Source organism: Amia ocellicauda, chromosome 5, assembly GCF_036373705.1.
Source record: "Amia ocellicauda isolate fAmiCal2 chromosome 5, fAmiCal2.hap1, whole genome shotgun sequence".
NCBI classification, from domain to species: Eukaryota; Metazoa; Chordata; class Actinopteri; order Amiiformes; family Amiidae; genus Amia; species Amia ocellicauda.
In genome coordinates this window covers 30,061,822-30,084,580 of record NC_089854.1, presented here as the reverse complement: position 1 = coordinate 30,084,580, position 22,759 = coordinate 30,061,822, and the positions used below count along the sequence as shown (strand labels likewise).

The 22,759-nt window shown below is 36.8% G+C and overlaps 1 protein-coding gene across 1 annotated transcript; it reads right to left on the bottom strand.

Annotated features, from left to right (window-relative positions):
- Positions 1–12,457: 12,457 nt before the first annotated feature.
- Positions 12,458–22,658, bottom strand: ankrd40 (ankyrin repeat domain 40). The gene is made up of 5 exons (XM_066704748.1): positions 22,208–22,658; positions 20,988–21,136; positions 20,059–20,595; positions 18,441–18,622; positions 12,458–17,375 (listed from the first exon to the last, which is right to left on the bottom strand). Exons 1-5 carry the CDS (start codon positions 22,339–22,341, stop codon positions 17,226–17,228), a joined length of 1,152 nt encoding a protein of 383 aa, XP_066560845.1. The 5' UTR covers positions 22,342–22,658; the 3' UTR covers positions 12,458–17,225.
- Positions 22,659–22,759: the final 101 nt, after the last annotated feature.

The window sequence follows — 22,759 nt, the reverse complement described above, 5'->3', positions numbered from 1 at the left end:
ACAGCATCTGTCAGGGACTTGCTTTAACACGAGCAGGAGGACTTTTTTTTTCCTGCTTGTGGGTTTATTTAAATAGAAAGGTGTTCAAGGAACTTGAAGCTGAAAATCTCTGTAACAAAAACCTTTTCAATTCTTAGAAATGTGCCTTGGACTTAGCCTTGAGAGCATTTACATACTTGTGATTTTTGCATTTGAAAAAAAACAAAAAAAAAACACATGCTTCCAAATTCAGAAACATACTCAAAGTTCTAATGAGGACAAATGCAGATGTCTATACTTGTTACCATACATCACTTAGGCAGTTAGATCAAGTTTACAAAAGGAAAAGGGAACAGCTGTAGATGTAAGTCTTGGCTTTGAGAAATGCTTTGGGGGCGTCATTGGCATACATCCACACACAGGCAAACTGAACATTACAGGTTCATGTCCTTGTTCAACCAAGAATCCAGAGCAGCCCATAGTCCCTCATGCTCACAAGTAAAATTAGTCTACAGAACCCATTAGCATTACTGCTGGTGAGTACGACTGATGGGATTTAATACGGACCCCTGTGAAAGCATTCAGTTGATTTATGCGGATACTTGACTTCCTCTTGCCGCTGAAAGACAGCTTGTGCATCACCTGAAATCACCCGTTATTTCTTTGTGAGTTTCTGAAGAGTTTGCATTCCATACCCCCGAGACCAGGTTCAGCCTCAAGCAGGTTTTGACACAAAGTGGTTGTGGAGAAGTGCAATGCAGGGTGTATCCAAATGCTGTAGTTTGAATTATTGTACATTGATTGCAGCTCAACACCCACAGAGTTAATCTTATATAGGAGACAGGGGTACGTCAAAATAGTGAGACTAATTATCATAATAATTATAATAATGAAGATGATGGATATGAATAATTATAACTTGCATTCATATAGTGCCTTTAAACCCAAGGGATCTCGTATTGTTTTATAAAAGTGAGGGGACTTTATCCACCACTGATGATTAGCACCTACCTGGGTGATGTACAACAGCCATTAGGGACAGAAGCTCAATGCATTGCAGATAAAATTCAAAGTCAGTTACTTAATTAATATCCTTGTGAATGTTGAAGTAGGCCAGACAGACAGTCTGATTTGGATGTTTAGCCAAGGCACTGGGATTACGACCCCTACTCTTCTGAAAAGTGCCCTGGAATCTTTAATAACAACATGCAGTCAGAAGCTCAAGTTAACATCTCAGCAACAGCGTTTAAGAGCAAGATAGGAGAGCCATTACAAATGAGTGCCAAAGTGAAGTACAAATGCTGAAACTGATTCAACAAAGGATTCAATAATTTCCTGCCACTATACTGCAGGACACTATACTTCACTTTTGACACTACATCTTAATGGGCAATTCAATTAGTTTGATTATAGATGATTGGGTTCCATAGGTCTTCTCTCCTCTGGTTTTACACGACTCATGGTACAGAAATATCCCTGGAGGAAACATTACACGCTTGCCAAGTATTTAATTGAAAAGCCATTAAGTCCGTATTAATATTATCATCACTTAGCATATATGAATAGTTAATATTTATCAGTTGTGAAAGTTCATGCCAACACCTGTAATTTTGGATTATGTTAACACACACATATTACCCAAACAACAAGGAGAACAACAAAACACTTCAGTTGTTTGCTTCCCAATCAATAAAGTGTTTTTGTCTCCTTTTTAAAAATACACCTTGTTCTTGTCATATACAAATTATATAATTCATTCAAAGGAAAAGTGCCTTGGACTTTTGGTGATATTGGCCTAAAAGATTAGTTTTTATATCTATACATCAAAGGATCTTCTGAAAAATGCAATTACATGTTTTCTCCTCACCATTTAATTCCACAAATCGTTGATGGCACTTTAGATTCCAAAGACAATTTGATTTGATGCATTTCTTATTATTTAAACCCTAGAACACACTTGGCTTCTTTTTTGTTGTATATAATAATCATATATTTATATAGCTTCTGTGAACAGACATGGTCCGATTTTTTGTCTTTTCCACCCCTGCTTGACCAGACCAGTCACGTCTAAATGGTCTGTATTTCAGACAGTGGGCTCTCCCCACCTTACTGGCATACCAGACTCTCCGCTGCCGACCACACTCACAGTGGGGCGCTCTAAAATTAACGAGCCTGTACCTTATTATCCTCCAAACATTAATCGCTTGCTTTCAAGGGCTTCTACATCCTGTTAGCTATTTTGTTTCAGTTTACAATTGCCCCCGTGTTCCCCTCTCACCACTGGAATCTAAGACCTTACATTCTCAACATTGCACAGATATGTTTAAGTGAAGCCTGTCAAAAATCGAATAACAAATTTGTGCAGAGCCCCCACAGAGAAGACCTGAGAGTAGGCCTGGGTTTCACACATGTATTGTCCACAATTAGACTTTGACTTTGACCTTCTTTGATCGCTTATAGTGTTTTTGAGCTGGCTCCAAATTATATTCATTTATTTATTTTTTAACCCCCAAATCCATTTCACCCTCATTTTGTAGATGTTTTTGCTTCCCATTGAAATAACATGATAAAAGACTGATTCTTCACATTATTCTGTCAGACATACTTTCAATGTGCACACTGCATTTTCTCAGAGAGATCCATTTTCCTTGGGAGTTTGTGTGTCTTGGCATAAACGAGTGTCTCTCTGCAGGATTTAATGTTTCAGCCTTTCATCAAAGGACTCTGGCTTGTAACCGTGTATTGATAATTTCCACCCACTAAACAACCTGTCAGCAATTAAAACAACAAAAACAAAATTCATAAAAACACATCAAGCTATAGCACTAAGGTTCAGAAAACAATATAAAGTATTGCTAAATATATTATTGCGAGTCACAAGTTGTTTTTTCTTTCTTTTTGCCTGGAACTTGTGATAGCACTCTGAGGCTTGCACAGTATGGTTAATTTGCATGAAGATAATTTAATTTAGAATTCAGTTGTCACTGTGTTTTTTCTTTCTTTTTATTCTTGGTTTAAACATAGAATACTATTTTACCCTCCATTGTAAAACAACTAAACTGTATCATTTCGAAACACCACACCTCATTAAAAGAAAACACATCAAGAAGTAAGGCTGTGAAAACAATACATAATCTCAAACAGACAGAAATCTTTTAATCTTATCAGTTTGACCTCCCTCCCTAAAACAATGGGATTCTTATAAATATCAGTTACATAGTGCTTACATCTCTGGTATTGTAAGACACCAGCTTAAAACATACAATGTTTTGCTGCCCTGTTAAATGGATTAATATGGCGTGCCAACTTATGACATTGGTTGTTGGTATAAAATGCAGAGATAAAAATGCATGTGTAGTTATATGAGCAGGATTAGTCTCCATGGCCCCTTTTGCTGCCTGTCACCTACACATACTTGGGAATACTTTATGAGCTTATGGAGGGGTCAGAGCTAAAAACTAATCTGTTTCACAGGTCCGTAATCAAGGTCACAAGGTTTGTTTTGCATAATAAAACATAGACAATAGCTCTGTTTTCAAAATGCATTTTGTTGCTATACCACATTTTAATTAGTTAATTCATTCATTCATTAATCTTTCCTTCACTTACAAGGACCATATTTAACCAATATGCAACTGACAACTTTTGGACCACTTCAGAAACTAGATCAAATAGATCATGATAATTCTGAAGAGTTTGTTGTTTACATCTGTTTTCATTGTGTTCAAAAACTGTCAAGCGAGCATTCCAATGATGTTTAAGCCAATAAGTCAAATATTTAAGTCAATATTCTTGCTGTCCTAACAAAATTCCAAGGAAAATGTGAAACAGGTGAGAGCAGAGCCCAAGAGACCCAAATCAAGGAGGGAGGGAAAATAATACAGAATTGTGTAAAGGTAATAAAACCAGGCAATAGGTTGGGATACATTAAGATAAGCAATGTCCAATAATTCCCTATTATAAATAATTATTTGAGAGCTTTTTGCTTGTCTTAGCTTTGTACAGTTACAGGTAGACATTCAGCTAGCAACTGGCTAGTAGCTTATCCTTTCAAACCCTCTCCTATTGTTTTAAAAACTGATCAGGCTTCTCCAGTTTCCCTAGACATGAAAACCGGCAAGTAGACGTGTAGTGGATGCTGTGATCCTGCCAACAGAGAAATAAAAACTACAACCCCTACGGCCAAAAAAAGCATGCAAAGCTCTTCATTTTTTGATGAGTGGGAGCTCGCATTGCTTCCAAGTTTGGCACAGTCACAACCTGCTCTTGTCAATGGAGGAAAAAAGAAAAGAAATACGTTCCAAGAACCGCAAAAACGTTCTGTAAAATTAGCAGCAGCCCACGAGACAAATGTTGCAGAAAGCTGTTCCCTTGCCGACCGATCAGACGATGGCTGATATGCCCGATATGTCCTCATATTATATTGTTTCAAACTCCTTATATGCCACTGTTTATAATTTTTTTGGACCTTTGCTCAATTTCAGATTGGGTCATAAATCAATGGAAACTGATCCACTGTGCCTAGACTGCATCTGGCTTTAGATGTTCCTTAAGGGCATCTTAGGTAAAGCTGCGAAGCAACTTGAGGTTATAACCATATTGTTATGTTTGTTATAGCTTCTCTAAAGATAGATAAAGGAAGGTAGACAAGCATAATGACTTCATAAATATATATATATATATATATATATATATATATATATATATATATATAGACACACTTGGAAACTACATTTCTCAAATTGTTGCAGCCAGTCACCTTCTGAGTCAAATCAGTGAATTGGCAGTTTACTTGCTATGGATGAGTACTTTGGCAGAAACTTTACCATTCCTTTTTTTTTTCTTCCTACTATGCATGCAGTTGATGTCAAAACCCCATCAGAAAACATAGGTTACTCCCTTTTTTGTAAAAATTTACCCATTTCATGGAGTGGACAATGATTGATTGGACATGACAAAAATCAAAGACAATGTGGACCTGATCCCTGCTAAGGTGAGGAGGCTTAAATTCTAAGTCCCAATTGAAAGACGAATGATCTGTGAACAGTCTCTGCCATGTGGAGGCTTTGGTGATGCCCTGGCAGCTTTGGTATGCCCCAGAGCTTGATATATTTATCCTGCATAGAATTGAGATGGAGGTATGCAAGTAAGTTGGGGTGACACTGCTTATTCTGAAGAATGGGCAGGTTCCCAAATATGACACATCTAACACAGGGTGGGGCATCCAAGGTTTTAGAAATGTCCATGGCAAATCCACTCCCTACCTCCTCAGGTCACGCTGAGCTGAATCAAGTTAGATTGTAGGGGTTGGTTTCTTAGACACAGATTAACACTGGTCTTGGACTACCTCATGCTAATTTAAGTAAGGTACTCCAAGATTAGTGCTACTCGATGTCTGTGAAGCCATCTGTAATTGTCTGAGAAATCTACCATGGCACTGTGGCCAAGAAAGGATTTAATTTCTAGAATAAACAGAATTTAGATAAGTCTTCTATTATTTGAATGTTGATATATATTTTAATGTTGTTCAAAAAATGTCTGGGAAATAAAAGGATAATGGATGACTGGGAGGTTGGTATCCCATGAGAGTGGATTGTGCAGCATTGTGCAAAAATATTAATATCTAAATGCAAATTATCTGAATCTCATACTGCTTAATCCCACTTACTGAGGACAAATAACAATGTTTATAGTCTTGCACGAACAAAACTAAATATTCACATATCATTTTGCTTGGTGCTGAATTTGTAACTCCTTTCCTAAGTATCAAACACCAAACAAAATCCAATTTTGGTTATAGCAGTTCAGACTTGACTCAGTAGTCTCATCTTTAAAAGCTTACATCTACAAGTTCCCACAAGAGTTTTCCACATGCGGAATGATCATTGACGAGAAAGAAAAGCTACATTTCACTCTGATCTGTATGAGATTAAAACCCTGTACACAAGACCATTTCTTCTCTCTGTGGGGTGGGACTTACTGTACACACAGAGCAGGCCAAGCGTCAGAGGTGTTTGGAAGGATTTGGGTCATGAAATTCAGCCCCCAAGTTCCTTACCACTTTAAATGCCTAGCTGCGGGGAATGATACGTGGAAAGTTTCGGTTCCAAAGCTCTTTGTAAAATTAAAGGTTATCTATGCCTGCGTCGCTGCAGAAGCAGGGATAATAAAAACAATGAAGGTGTTATTATACAGCATAAGCTTATTACACTGTCTGACTTTCGGACAAAGGAGGAGGACTTTGAGAGCCGGAATGCCCGAATAATCTGATTCCCAGACTCAGGGTGCAGCGAGGCTAGACTGAAACCAGCTGTAACACACATTCAAGAAGCTGCAGTAATATAATTTGCATCAGATATAACTGAATCTGATTTATTGCACTTACCAGAAAGGGGACCTCTCTGTGTTGGTGAAATCTTATTGTCTGTACAGTGTGAAGAGAGGAAAAAGATTTTGTTATAATTAGCCAATGGTTCTCTCTCTCTCTCTCTCTCTCTCACACACACACACACACAAAAATACTTTTCACTTTTTTTGGCAAACTTGTAATTCGATTGGTTTGAGGTAATATATATTTTAAGAATATTTATTTCTCAATTTTCTATTTTTGTAACCAATCACTTCAAAGCAATCTTTACAGTCTTCTTTTTCCTTTTGTATTTCAATATATGCTGCAGTGTCCCAGCAGTGTGGGATTATTATATGGGGTGAATCTTAAATTTGCAAATTTGCATATTGCATATTGAATATTTAAGAAAGGGTAGAAAAAAGATTAATTTAAGAAATGTAAAAAACAGCTTGCTTTTGATTTTCAATCCTACTGGAGGAGCCCTGGCACATTATTTTAGTATTAAACCACCAAATAGATAAATCCCAAGAAATTTGAATTTTGAAATATATATATATTTAAAAAAAAAAAACACCAGGCAAATCAATGAAAGTAAAGGTATATAACTTTATGTCTATATATACGTTTATTAGACCTTTCACAAAAATCACTTCAGTTTCACCTAGTTAGGATGGGCCTGTATTCCAATATATGAAATGGAACTTGGCTTGAAAATATTTGAATATGTTTTATATACAGATAACATGATAAAACTAAATTTGTATTGTTTCAGCTATAATCACTTTGCATACAAGCTCTTTAAAAGCAGTTGCTTTATTAAAGTTTTAAAGGTTGAACAAAGCAACAGAGGGAAAAAAACAAACACAAACGTTTCCTGTGGATTAAATCTAAAAACCTTTCACAAAGACGACTTTCACTAAAACCCTCTGAATATGCGACTTAATTTCAATTACCAAATTCTTGAATTTGTAGGTACTGTAAAAAAATATATTTAAAAATAAAAATAGGGAAATCCACTCAACATGATCTGATTACAAGGCCAGTCTGTGCCCTGCACTCCAGTCCAGGGCCTGACACAGCCAGGGGTCTGTATCTCAGCCAGAACCCTACTTTTTTACTAGGCATTATACTTGTCGCCTATTAGCAACGTTAATGGTTAGGGCAATTAACTGTGAACTTAAATCATCTCTATTTTAAGGTAGTCAGACATTCCTGCTTGTGCAGAGGCAGAGGCAGAGGCAATCTGTTGGTGGTTTGGTCATATTAAGGGTCTTCAAACTGTCACACATGGAGTTCTGCATTGAATAGTAATGGAAAGTACTACTGAAAATTTGAATATTGCCTGTTTCTGTTTGTGTTGTGAAAAACATCCAACTGGATTTTGATGCAAAGGCAGTCCCAGGCTAATGCTATGTGTTTCCACAAAATCAGAATATTAAATCCACTGCTTACATAAACCCACTGTGTCCGTCTTTACACTGAAGGCAAGTGTATAGCAGGGCTCAGTTTAGGTTCAAGGTCTACTGTATCTCATAGACATCACTGTACAAGTGTAAGCTGTAACTTTGTTTTCAGTTTTAGCTTGAACCTACAATATCAGGGAGGTCCAGATTGGTTTCCCAGGAAGGGTTAGAGGAGGGCATATTACTGAGAAGTGAACAGGCCAGTGCTGATCCACGTCTTTCAGAGCTCAGTAGGAAGAGAACACCCTCTGTGGAACATGGACCTACCTTGAGAAACTCAACCAGAGTCACTGTTTTATTGCTTAGCATGAATTCTTTCTACCCTGTGTATTTGAAAATGTTTATATTTTCATTTTCGGTGTAAAACACAGACACGGGCTGCAGAATGGTTGATGGAAAGAGTTTGTCTTGGATTTGGAGGTGTAAGGAAAGCCCATTATACAGTGTCAAAGACAAATGAAGTAGCCTGGGGCTCAGCCAGTTATATTAGCTATTCCCTCCTGTGGAGATCAGAAGGTAAAAACAACCGCAAAGTACTACAGCTACTCACTCAGGCTATTGATGTCTTCAGGTTCAAGTACAGGATAGAGTTGCTTCGAGTGCTGTTAAAGCTTGTTTGACATTTTTGAGGGCAAGGAGTGATTTTGAGTTTCAAAGCACTGGCACAGTGAGAATGTAACATTAAAAGTATCTTAGGGTCTGATTGATAGCTGAAGGAGAACAACATATTGCATTCTTCTAAGGCTATTGCAACAGAGATTGCTTAACTTACTTGCACTTCAATCATTAAGACATTTAAAAAAATCAATATATTTGCATAATTAATACATTAATTAATTGCCAATTCCCGAGATGTTAATGGCCCAGTCTTTCTATTGGAGTAGCAGTTACTAAAGGGATGTCAGATGTAGTTGACTGAGGAGAAGATTGAATAAAAAGTTCAGATCAGGATACACATTCAGCTCATGCCAGCACATCTCTGTGGAGTGAACTGCAGTTTCATTAAGGGTGTTAAATCAGTGGTAAAATCACAAATACATAAGAAAAAGCTGTAGCACATTAATTTTCTTTTAAACACACATGGTTTTGATAACTGCATAATTCAGGACGGCTTATTATTTCCATTTAGGGCTCTCAAACCTTGATCTGATCTGGTTGATTTAAATAAAATGACATTCTTTGAACTGTACATTTACATTAACTGACAGTAAGTTAGATGTCAGAATATCATCTTTCACATTGTCTGACAGAGGTGTTTGAAAAGCTGTATCTTTGATCTGAAAATCAAGAAAACATTAGATGTACTAGAAATTTTAACTTGCTTTAAAGGAAAGGTTTGTTTTATTATTTTATCTTTTCCTCAGACCTTATATAGGGAAAGGTATAAGGCAAACTAAAATGATTAAAACAACAATATTGATTTTTATTTATTTATATTCCTGCTGTGACACCAGTTAAAATATTAAGTAAGATTTGTGTGTCTGTGGAATGGCCACCTGCAGAAGAAGCATTATCTCTGAGGGGGAGTGCCAAAACCAGTCCTGTTTCATGTGGCTTGCCCACAGGGCAGAACATTACTTCCTGGCAAGCTTTCCCATATTGGTACAGTACAAGGGCATCATTTTTCAAAACTCTGGGGGGCTGACACTCCTGGTATGATCGTAAAACAAACTGTCAAAATGAAAACATGAATGAAAAGCGCAATGACACATTTCCATTGAAATCCGACCATTCTACATGAGCTGTCTTGCTGGGATGCGTTTAAGAATAAACATGTCTCCCACAAGGAGCTTTGCCAAGCTTTCAATAGGAATAATTTTCAGAAGGAACCACATTATAAAGAACCTTTCAATGTGTGGATAAATCACACCATGGCCAGGTGAATGTGTAATTGTTAAGGTATTTAATTGGAGACAAAACAATGCATGTCTTCTTTGGCCAAGACATTCCTTTAAAAACCTGTATATTTTAAACTAATGTATGGTGTATGGTTTAAAGTTTAATTTATTATTTGCTTTATTAGAGTTTATACCTATATGATTTCTGTTATATCTTTTGGTTTTATTGAAAATAAACATTTTTTTAATTTCAAGATTGAATAGCAAGATCTCAAGATCTCAACTAGTATAACATAATACAATATATAAGTGCACTTCTTTCAATGTACTTCCTTACATCACCAACACGCATGGAAACCATGTAGTGTTAAGTATGGGTTTAATCCTATAGTGATTATGGTGTTGGAATGTTGCAGCTGGTTTGCAGATTAATTAATACATTCTGCAATAAGGTACTATTTTTACCAGAAAATATTGGTAAAGAGCTATAACTTACCAATGAATTGTTATTTATTATATAGTCTTTAAACCTGTATATTGCTTTATATTTTAAGAACAAATATTCAGAGTTTCCACGTACAGGTTCATTTTCAGTAGTCTTGTTTTTTTATTTTTATTTAATCATTTATGGCTATAACAAATTGAAACTTTGACCTACCTATCCTGTTTTTATTTATAAATAGAAGGAAATGGCTTCTATCAATCTAACCACCAAAATGCTGAGTTTGGGTGATATCTGATACTGGGAAATAATTGTCCTACTTGTAAATTGCATTTGAAAGTCGTAATTCAAGTCGTAATTACGAGTGGGAACCTAGGGATTATGGACGATTCACAAGTTTACGATATGTGACGTACTATTACATTACATTACATTTGTCATTTAGCAGATGCTCTTATCCAGGGCGACTTACATTTGTACCCATTTATACAGCTGGGTATTTTTATTGGAGCAATCTAAGTGAAGTACCTTGCTCAAGGGTACAACAGGTCTGCCCCACAACCTTCCAGTTACAAGTCCAGAGCCCTAACCACTACTGTGCAGTGCTGCCTATTCGACTGTTCACCTTTCAGGATATCAGGTCTCATGCTGCGTTCAGGCGTTCATCGGAAGTCATACATAGCACTTGTTCAGAGGCCATGGAGATCCGACAAAAGATTGTTCTGCTGCTGCTAATGCGTTTTAAGAAACACATAGACACCAGTTTTGCTTTCCTTTCAGGCAGGAACAAAATGCATCAGCTAGACGTTTTATTCTTCCTTTTGTTTATAGGCTACATTCACACTTACCTTTGCAATATTTTAATGTGTGTGTTGTGACTGTACCATATTCATCTACCACTTTCACTGCTCGTCCTAATAAATTAGAAATCATATCCTGAAAGGTGAAAGGTCACGTAGTAGGTCACATATCAAACTGGTGTATCATCCAGAATCCTGAGTTTCCCACTTGTAATCACAACTTGATCGGATGTTCTAGTACAGTTTACAAGTAGGAAAATTGTTATTTCCCAGGTTCCGATACCACCTGAACACAGCCTATATTTATTAGGACAAGAACGGTGAAAGTGGCAGATGAATATGGTACAGTCATAACACACACATTAACATGTTGCTATGGTAAATGTGAATGCAGCCTATAAACGTGAAAGAATAAAACAGCCAATGCATTTTCTTTTTTGTTCCCGCCTCATTGAAAGGGAAGCAAAACAGGTGTCTGTGCGCTTCTAAAAACACATTAGCAGCAACAGAATAATCTTTTGTAGGATCTCCATGGTCTCCAATTTCCATATTTCACTCCAGTTTGTCTGCTGTCACTCGAACAGACTGAAGTAGGATTTACCCACGTAAGTGGTACGTACAACTTTCTGATGAGCTCCCAAACACAGCATAAGATTTGTACTTCACGGTTGGAGGGTAGGGCTGAGTGGGTCTAGTGGCCCTAGTCTTTTTTTTTGTTTTCTGACCACAATGGATTCATATTAACAAAGGTTCTGAAATGTAAATAAATGTTTCCTTTAAATGTTTACTTCAATTCAGTTAATATAAAATATATATATAATAATAATAAAGTTGTGTTATAATCTATGTTATGTTGAGAAATCACTCAAGCTAATGGTTACAATTATGAACAATGCTGTTGTTTCCAACGTCTTGGGAATCTCAGCAGTTTAAATCCTTCAACAGTAACACCAAGCAGGATTTGCATTTATTCTTAAAACACATATAGATTTGGTACTTCTCGACACTTATTTCGGCTTTCCCCGTCTGTTTAAAACTGTAATGGCTTTATCAATTCAATTTCACTGAAAGGACACTAAATGGTACTCAGGTCAGAGTGAAACAGCTGTAGATAAATTAGCATTAGTTGAGGCTGCATTTTTTTTTTAAATAAATGTGGAATCAAAAGCAATAACTCAATATACAGAGTATATTTGCTCACCTGAAAATAATCAATTAACTTCAAAGCAACATTTCTTCTTTGCACAACACTGTTCAGCTCCCCTAAATGAAATGAAATTATTTTGTCACACAATCAATTAACATTATTTCATGATCACAGTGTCTACAATACGATATCCACATCTAATACAAACAATATGACAAACTCAAAAGATTAAAAAAGTCCAAAGGTGGTTTAAGGTGCATGAAATATTATAGCACTTGCCATAAAAGGTGCTTGATTTAATGCCTTCTGTCAAAGTAAAACATTAAGTGACTAAAATGCTCCCTCTTGTGGTACACGACGAACTGGCAAAATCACATATCTTATGAACTACTAACAATTACATTAATTTGAGACAAAACAAGGCAAGAAAATGGCAATATATAGTTGTTCTCCATGCTTTATTAAAGAGCAACAATAGGTCTCCATCATTAACACGGGTTAAAAAGTGCCTAAGAATTTATCAAATTACATAAGACATATAAAAATATCAGTCTCTGAATGCATAGGTTAATTCAACTGTATATATCTACTTGAAGAACATGGATAACCAATACACTGTTTGTTTCAAGAGAACTGCGTAGACCAGGGGTGCCTAACTAGTGAACTTTCTAAGTCCTTGTCAAGATATCAGCACAACCAGATTCATGTATTTTATTTATTAATTAGTAATTGGTTCAATTGTAATATTAAGGAGCCAGCTGTAACATAAGGGCTTAAATTAAACTTGACTGGAAGGTCAGTTAGTTAGGAACCCATGGTTAGATTCTCATCCCAGAATACTATTTTCTGGTTTTAATATAATAATGTTCAACAAACCCATAGAAAATGTGAGCTTTTAATTCTGAGGATTGAAGGACTTTCTTGGATGCAGCATTTACAATAATAATAATAATAATAATAATAATAATAATAATAATAAATCCAATCCTAATTAATTATGAGGCCAACAATCCTTTAATGTCCTGGATAAAATAATACAAATGCAACTTTTAACTTCTTATAAATGCTGGATCCACATTGTTTTATTTATTTTTTTGGAAGGACTTCAATGTCAGAATTAGTGTCTCACGTTTATTATTCCCCCCATGTTTATCCACCTGAGGGGTTGAAAAACAAAGTAAGGAAGACACAAAATAATTCAATAATCATCATATTACAGGCAGTACTTCAAAGATGGGGGAACAAAAAGTTGTTAGAAATATAAAAGATAGGATTTCAACTTTCAAATGGGATCTAGGACTGGATATTCCATCTCACAACAAAATTACAAGACAGCAGGGTAAACTACCGGCAAATTACAAAACCCTCTTTTCCATCATAAACAGCAATTCAGCAGCTATGTCAATGGAATTGCTACATGAAATAAGGATTATTGAAATATTAATATACTCAGTATGTTATATAATTAGAGGGGGGCATGATTTAGCTTATTACACACCTTTGGTTGCCTTGAAATGGCTCTGAAACAGGTGTGATCAGTAAACTTGAGAAATGCAAACAAATGGTTGAAAAAGTAGCAATTGTGACCTTTAAAAAGCTTTATTTTGTTCTTTATCTTTGTATCTGTGCAGAAGGGCTCAAAGCTATGGACAGAAGGTGAAGTATTAACCAACAATTGTTATGTTTGAGCTGTTAAGAGAGATGACTCTTTTACAAAAATTTTTTTAAAGTAAAACAGATTTAAATAGTTAGCATGATACAGTTATAAATTAACATAAAATAAGGGGTTATGTAACAGATAACCAATAGCAATTAGTAGGCCATGTTAAACAGGATTCTCTCTCATTTCACACTCTAAAAATGCATTTCCTCAATTCCATTACAAATGTTTATTGTTGACAGTTCTAACACTTACACTTTAACTAACTGCTGTTGTAATGGGGGTTATTCAACAGCACTTTAAACACAGCAGCACAATTTAAAAAAAATAAAAATAACAAGAATGGGAAGTTCAAAACACAACAGTGAACACTACTGAGCCTATGGTAATTATCTGAGATCGTAAGAGCATATTAGATTTTATGTATTTTCAGATCAAAGAGAGATCAATTGCAAAAATCCATAATGCCGTAGTGTAGTACCTTTCATTTCATAAGCCTGGTGTTGCCAACGGAATCCACAGAACATACAAGTTCTAGTGTTTACTTTTGTTGGCTCAAGAAGGTTGAAAATTTCCAACAAAAAATATATGCATGTCAATTTCTTGGTGACCCGACCACCCCAAAAGAGAATGTTGCTTGAATGTTCATACACAATTTATGGATATGCAAAGTAAAATTGTAAATAATTATCTAAAGAAAGATATCAGCCTGAAAGCATAGACTTTAAGAGATATATAAATAACAGAGCTGCAATATTATATTATGCTATCCCAGAGGCATAGCTTAGTGTTACTTAAATATAAAAGCCTATTACCAGGCTTTTAGTGTCCCCACACTGTGATTGTATTCCAAAACAACTGGTAATATGAGCCTCACTTTCTACCTCATTCAGCAGGCCACAATTTCTGGAGAACTTATATCCTACGTAAACGTACACTGCTATGATGAAAAATATACCAATTCCCAGTGTTAAGCTGGGGTGGGGGGTGGCGGGTGTGATAAATAAAGTCAAATATGGGTGATTCATATTTCCTGGAAATGTACGTTATTTAATAATATAGTATGTTGTAGCAGTTGTATGCAAGGTAATAATCCAATGTTAAGACAATGTCAGTCACCATAATATGGTTATAACCTACTAAAACGTGTTAAACACTTATAATATATAAGAATATAGTATAACATGTTCACACAGGAAAAATGCAGCTTTTAAACCTGAGAAACCAAGTTGAGTTAATACACTTATTCTCTATGACTTAGAAGGTACATGCTGTTGTCAGTTGTGCTTTCTCCATTTTTAAAAAATATACACTGTAATATCTGCACAAATAAAATTAGAAAAGGAAAGAAAAAATGTAATTAAAAATAGAAAATCTCTATTTTTTTAAACAACCAAACCCCAGGCTTTTCTTTGAAGATCCAAACCTCAACAATAACAACAACAACAGATCCCCTACTCCCAGCACATATTGGCCACAAAACCATGTGTCAAAAAGTGTCTCCATTTACAGACACACCCAAAACACAAGTACCCTAGCATCTGTCTTTTCAACTCCATTACAATAAAGCAGTCACCCACCATTAAAATGAGCTTCTCACAGTGAATAAAACCCAGTGGATATTACAATGATATGTCAATTTTAAATGCAATGTTTCCATTTTGTTTCCTCTTCAGATCCGGATTGCATTAATAAGTAGGCTACCCTACCTAACTGCTAAGCTTAACATTTCTCAGTACAATAAAATCCACTTGATCAATGAATGGAAAGGATGTGACCGCATGAAGAGACAATGAACCAATTTCAGCATATTTTCAGCTGAAGAATGTGATGTAGCTTTTTGTTCCTTGTTCATAGGCACTCCTATAGTAAACATAACTCTGTTACACAAAAGGAATATTAAAAGAAATTTTATAAAACATCACCCTACATTCGCAACACTTACATTATTTCTTTCTTTTTGACCTATACATACCAAAGAAAAAAATATATTGATTTTTGTTTTATTCTCTGGGGGTGGGGGTGGGGGGTGCAAACTAAATGTCCCGACTTCTTCCAAAGCACCAATGTGTACTTTAGGGGGTAATTAGAACCCAAAACATTAAACGGCATGGGTTTGCAGGGTTATTGGCATTGTCACGACACGAGTGAACTTAAATGGGACAGCTCAAAAGCTAACACCACATTTAATGAATGTCTCAGTTACTGGAAGTGAATGCATTGAACACTTTCCTAAATCACAGCAGATGTAAAGTGATCATAATATTGTTGAAAGCCTTGGTATTTTCAATGACTAGTAGTGCAACACTAAACATATATTAAAGCTTTTAAACATGTTTTGTTAAATGCATTAGATAAGCACTATTACACAGTCTGCAAAAATGCACAATTAATTTTAACAAAGCAATACCAAAATTGAATAAGATGCATCATAAATAAAGGCTGTTTTCAGTTATTACAGTTAGATGTTATGTTCTGTTGCTGTATTAAATTAAAAACGACCGTGCTTTCATATTGTCATGAGATAGTCGATAAATAGGTGCAGTATACACCTCAAGCTAAAAAGGAAAATTAACAAGTGATGGCTTGGGTGACGTTTGAATAAAAAATAATTAAATAAAATAAGTCCAGTATGTGCTGTAATTCATGAAGGAATTTGTGTTCCTTACTACAAATTGTGTGTTATTATTTATTTATTTATGTATGTATGTTTTGGAAACCAGAAAGGTTAAGTCTAGTTAGTACATACATATTGCACGTCTTAAAGATTTCACTTTTATTAAAAATGATGAACTGTTGAAAAATGTTTTTAAAGGTGATGGAACGGTTTGATCTCCCTTAAAACCAGAACACATTGCTCTACTAAAGCTTCATATAAGAGATGTTTTGGATCAGGGAAGAGAACATTCTGCCAATGACCGTTTAATATTGTATAGCCTTGTGTTACTATATGTTTGGAGTGTTTTCGTGTGAGTTTCAGTCGTGCAAAGTGACACATTTAAAATCTATAAGGCTGAATTACAACAGCGTAGTTACATAAGTAGGTCCTTACGAATGCTGGCCAGAAACTCGCATGTAAACATGGCCAAAGTAACAGTTTTGCATTTCAGTATAATTTAAAAATGTCCAGCTTTGGTTCCATCTTACAATACGATACGCGTGTTTTATTGTAGATTATCAACATTAAGATGGGGGTACCGAATTAAATAAATCACTCTGGAGCCTTGTGGTGATAATGTCAGGAAGCTTAATCCCTCCTAGTCGCACACCCGTTAGAAAATGAATCTCTTGAAATACATAATCATGCCAGATCATAGACGTATCCCATACTGGGGAAATAAACTGGACTGGGGAAGAAAAAAATCTAAATCAAAATGATCCCTGCTATATAACTACCACAAACTGAATTCAACATAGAACTAAAGAAAAATATGGTTTAATATATTAGTACTCTGTGGGGAGGGGAGGGGTGATTATAGTAAAACAAATCTTTCAACCAGCTCAGCCTTCCATCAAAACGCAAACAAGCAGCATGGTTCACACTAGACTAATATGTGAGCTTCGAAGCTTTCATATTATAGCAAGGCCTCTCTGTCAACGTGGCTTGACCAGCAGCAGAATACAGGGAAAGGTTTTCACTCTTCTCCAGCACTACTTCTAGTTCTTGGAAGTCCTGTAATCTGGCCACATCTTTGTCCTAGGAAGAAAAAAGAAAAAACAACATGTTTTCATAGTCCCAGCACTACAAAACATCTTTAAAAGGTAGCTTTAATTTAGAAGAATGACAGGGTGCTTAAATCAGGTATGCAGGTATGTACAAACTAACCCACTGGTAAAAGGATGGCAGCTCCCACAAATCAAAAGTATTTTCAAGTAAACGTCATCTTATGGAAGGGAATTACATACAAGTGCACATCTTCAGGTTTGGCAAGCCATCTGTCTCTCATCACAAGTCAGTCTGCTGCTCTAGGGTTAAGAACGCACGGCTGCCCACATCTGTGCCCACTGATAGGCTGACATTAATAACTATTTCGCATTAACATTTCTGCTGTAATAATTCAGATTTTCATTTTTCATTGTCAATGTTTAAGGAGTCCTTTTGAATGGCATTTTTAGTTAAAATATTTAAAAGCATTCATGCACATAGGAGTTCAATTATTATTTTTTTCCAGCACTATTTTTCCAATGTCTGGTAAAATTTTCTAAATAATTAATAAACTAAAAAGACTATTATCGTATGCTTGGCCAGTGTCTTCTGGCTTCTCTTTACTTATTCAATTTCAACCACTCAAACAAAATCCTGTGGGAGTTTTGTTTTATGGGTTGGACCTAACAAACCGAGAGAGACAGTTCTTCCCCACAGACAATGCACAGCAATAGGACTATGTTAACATTTTAATAGTCCAACCTTTAGCCTTCTTGTCTGGGTGAAGATATATTTGTAAGAGGGACGTAATCAAGTTAAAATGCAATGTGAGATTGCTGAACAATATTACTCTCTACATAACAGTTCCTCTTTTCACCTTGTATAATATGACAATATGAGTCACCAAGGTATTCATGCTTTTCTCTTTTTAAACACAATTGGGCACACAAGGCCAAGTTACAACATTTTGTAAAGAGCAATGAAAACACCATCATTGTTCATTTGTTTAATTCCAACACACAGATGTTTTGTAAAGCTGCTTTGTTATGCAAAAATAATTCAAATACAGAGACAGCCCTGGCTTTTCTCTCTCTAAAGGTGCTCAGAAATGCTTGCCTTTCGCAATATCGTGTTTGGTAGTTTCCGTATCTTCTCCACGTGATCGATGCTGACTCCTAGCTCTCGACAGCAGACTCTCAGCAAGGATCTGAACGTCAGCTCCTGGCGGTCCAGCTCCACTTCAATGAAGTCATTCTCTCTCACGCTTGGGTTCTGGATGCGCACTTTTAGCACCAGCTCTGAAACGGTGGCAGATCAGAACTAATTGTAAAATTGAAAAATTGATAAAAATGTTGCAAGGGAAGCTGCTTCAATGCACACGTGCAGATTGAGGAATCAAGGTGAGCAACTTTGGCACTTCCACTCCATTTCATCCACAATGATCCAATCTGCACTTGATTCACTGTATTGATGCTTACCCTGGTGCTGAAGAGAATCAAGCATTTGGTGGAATACAGGTTTACAATGAATTGGAACGGAATTGGAATGCCAAGGTTCCCTGTCCTTCCCCTAGTCCACTAACAATCACATTTTCTGTAAATGGTCCAGGCAATAGCCATTTCCAACATAATGCAGCAATAGATTTCATTTTTTAATTTCATAATGCTTAGAGAGGTCTCATTGGATGTCGTAGCTAATGCATCTGTGGTTATCTTGTGTATAACAGCTAAACCCAGGTGCTGGATGAATCGCAATTCCCTGGGGCTTTCACGTGCTCAAAGCAAAGCCATCTGCGTCCAAGACCAGTGTGGTATAACATGATCAAATCAACCCATTGGGCTCAGGAATCAATGCACACCCGAAGATTGTAATGGATTTGAGCCGGTGTAACTGAAAAGCCTAGAAATGCCCAGCACCCAGCAAGTTCAAATGTGCACAATGACTAATGTAAAGACACAGGATGTCAACACAGTAAAGCATAGGCTAACTGATGAAGGTCCATTCTTATACAACAGAGAAACTTTAGAACCTTATGTATTCAAACTATTAAAAACCAATCCTGTGATTTGTAGAACGTCTATATCCAGTAGTATTTCACTCTTAACATTTCATACACTTAATCTGTAGTCAAACAATTTCTACATTCTACCAAAGAAAATAAAGAGAGAAAATAGCGGGGATGAAGTAAATCTACACTCTTCCATCAGTATTTTTCAAATACACTTATTCACAGGACTCAAAAACCATCCAATTTAATGATAACACAGATAAATTACTTAAAGGAAAAGGCAATGATCCTATAGAAAGTTAATCCACAATACATTTTATAAATATGACTTTCGCACATACCTACAACTTAAGTGTACTTTTGTAATGCTTTAAAATGTATTTGGTAGCGATTATATTACTGCACTTAAAATGTTTCTTGTGTAAACTGAAAGCTGCCGTGGATAAGAGTGTCTGCTAATTATTAAATAATAATAATGACTAAGTATATCTAAAAAATCTCATTCACACAATAGCAATATATTACCATAAGTTCTGTTTAACAGGGAAAAATAGTAAGAAAATAAAACCATTCCAAATGCTCATGACATCTGAAGTAGGGCTTGATGTGGATGAGGTACTAAACATCCTTTGTGCAATGTGTTTGTAGACTGCAATTGTCTAAGGGTTGATTATTCTTAGCAGTTATGCGGGACATCTGTGAAGGAAAGAACATGTTGCGTTTTACCTTGCATATTCATGGGAAATGTACTGGTGAAGAAAAATGGCTGAAATGCTGGCATGGACCCCATCTGGTTACAGTTGAGCTGCTGAGGTATGGACTGTTGTCTGCTGCTGCTGGTGGCCACGGATGTGCCGGCATTCCCATTAGGAGACAGCAGCGGTGAGCACAGGGGTCCATTCTGAGCTATCTTGTGCGAGTATTCACTGTGGTTGGAATGGCTCGCCTCCGAGACGGTTCCGTTCATGGCTCCCAGAGAACTAGGCTGGGCACCGTTCTGTTCACCCACAGGTATGTACGGGCTCTCAATCTGTGCCACCGGGTCATTGAAGAAGCTTGGCTCTTGTTCCAGTTCTGGCGAGGGTGCCCGCTCAGTGCAGGTTTCCTCAGAGCTGCCAACTGATCCATTGTGTGAAGCAACGTGGGCTTCTGGGATCACGCCAGGGTTTTCAGTGTGGATATAAGGGAATGGAGGATTCAGAAGATAATTTGGGATAATTGGCAAATCATCCTCCTTGGATTCGGTGATTTCCTCTTCTTCCACTGAATGAAAAAACAACAAAAGGCATTAGACACTGGAGAAACTCTACGAGATACAGAAAGTTACTGTGACTGATTGTTGCACTAGCAAATGAAATCAACAGGAGATGGCATGGTAACCGTAAACAGAGCCAGAGGAACAGAATTTACCATGTACACCAGAGCTCCACAACAGCTATTTTTGGAGATATCTACGCTAATACATGTTACACGGCGCTACGTTTTCTTCTCAGCACAACACATATGGAAGTCCTTTGCAATAAGAAGCTACTCTAAAATAATGTAAAGTCATTGTGGACAGAAGATTCCACACATTTAACTGGAAATCTAGCAACATTTAACATCTAAATTACAGCTTTGTTTTTCTTAACTGTTCAGGATTTACGTTGGCTTACCTCCTAGAATTTTTCTGATACCAGGTTTTGAAGTGAGCTGCACTGCCATTTCTCCTTTTGAAGTAAGAACGTCTTTGTCGGCACCTGAGCTCAGGAGGTAGGCCACGATTGGTATATGGTTCCGTTTGCAGGCCCAGTGCAGACAGGTCCTAGAATGTGAATAAGACAATTAAACAAGGACAAAAAGCGTATTGCTCTCTTCAATACCCTTTACTGAAATATTGGAAAATAATTCATAAAACTAGACACAGAGTTGCCAAATAGTTGACAACCTATCACATTCTGACAAAATACCATTTAAAGTAAAAGTATAGTATGTTTAACCTTGGAAAGGAACAATAAAACTATGAAAACTCATGCCTTGTGAAAAAGAATGAAACACACACCAACCATTAACTTGTTATTTTGTACAAACTCATCTTGCAGCCTACATAATAACTAAAAAAAAGTCAGCCTTTGAACCAAAGTATGTCTGGGTTTCTTATTTTAATGAAATGTGAAATTCTGCTTTGTCTTCTTCCTATAAATAATATCTAAATTAGTGCAGTACTTAAGATTATCAATGTTTTGTGCAGACTAATGTTCTTGGCTTCCTTTATTTCAATATTTCAATAAAATAAATCAGCACTGTGGGTGTTTTCAGGGGTGAATGACTGTTTATTTTTGAAGCATAATCAGTCTGCCCTATTTTTATGTGCAATCTAGTTAAACTCCATAACACGGTATACCCAAGAAGTGTTTAACACGTTTCTGAACCGACATGTCTAACCAAACAATTGCAATCTACTGCAACTTCCTTCTGCCTCAAAAACTTCAGCCTTTCATTGCCTAGCCATCTTATCCAGAACAATTCAGGTCAATTATGTCAACTAACACACACACTGTGCGTCGCCTCACCAGTCCAGCGCTATGTGCTTTAAAGCGCCTCATTTCGGAGGGGGTGACTAACTGTACTCTTGTTTTTTAATGACATCTGCAAAAACACCAGCCTTCAATCATAATAATGAGTGGTATTAGCCAGCACGGGCCCGCGTCTGTACAGAGTTTGGCATCCGATCCCTGTGATCACATTACTGCCGTCGCCAAACAGCCGCACGCATTATTTAGACACCACTAATTGGATCATCTACGTCTTCTATTGGTGGATTAAGTTACTTTTAGATACATGTTTTTTTTTTTTTTTAATAACAGTATGTTAATAAATAAATAAACAAACGTACCATCCATTGATTTCATTTTGCGAGTTCACATTAACTCCGCTCTCCACCAAGGACCGCACTTCGTCGATATCCCCGATGGCAGCCGCTTCTCGCAGCCGCTCCTGCAGTTCCTTCTCCACGGACGGGCTGCTCATTTTATCCGCTGCCCGACGGCTTCATAAGACACAAACTTGACGCGGTTGCCTTCTGCCTGCCTCCACAGATGAGCCGCGCTGCTGGAGTAACACTGGGGACGATGCGCCGCGTTTCTCAAAACCGCTTTTTAAAGTTAAATGTTATCATTGTGTAGTGGGTGTCGCTTTTAAAAATGACAGCGACGATCCAGCCTAGTTTGTCAAAACGAACTGAACTGGTTCTTGCCTTTTCAGTAACTCGCTACTGCGGTGCTCAGGAACTGCTCCTCCCATGGGGGGGCGGCTTTGCGTGTAACACCGCGGCTGCACTTCAGTTCCTACTCTGAAAAGCACTTCCGGAGAAGGAAGAGTCCGGCTGCTCTTTTATTATTAATGCAGCTATTAAAAGAGAGAGAGAGCGCGCAAAAAGAAAAAGAAA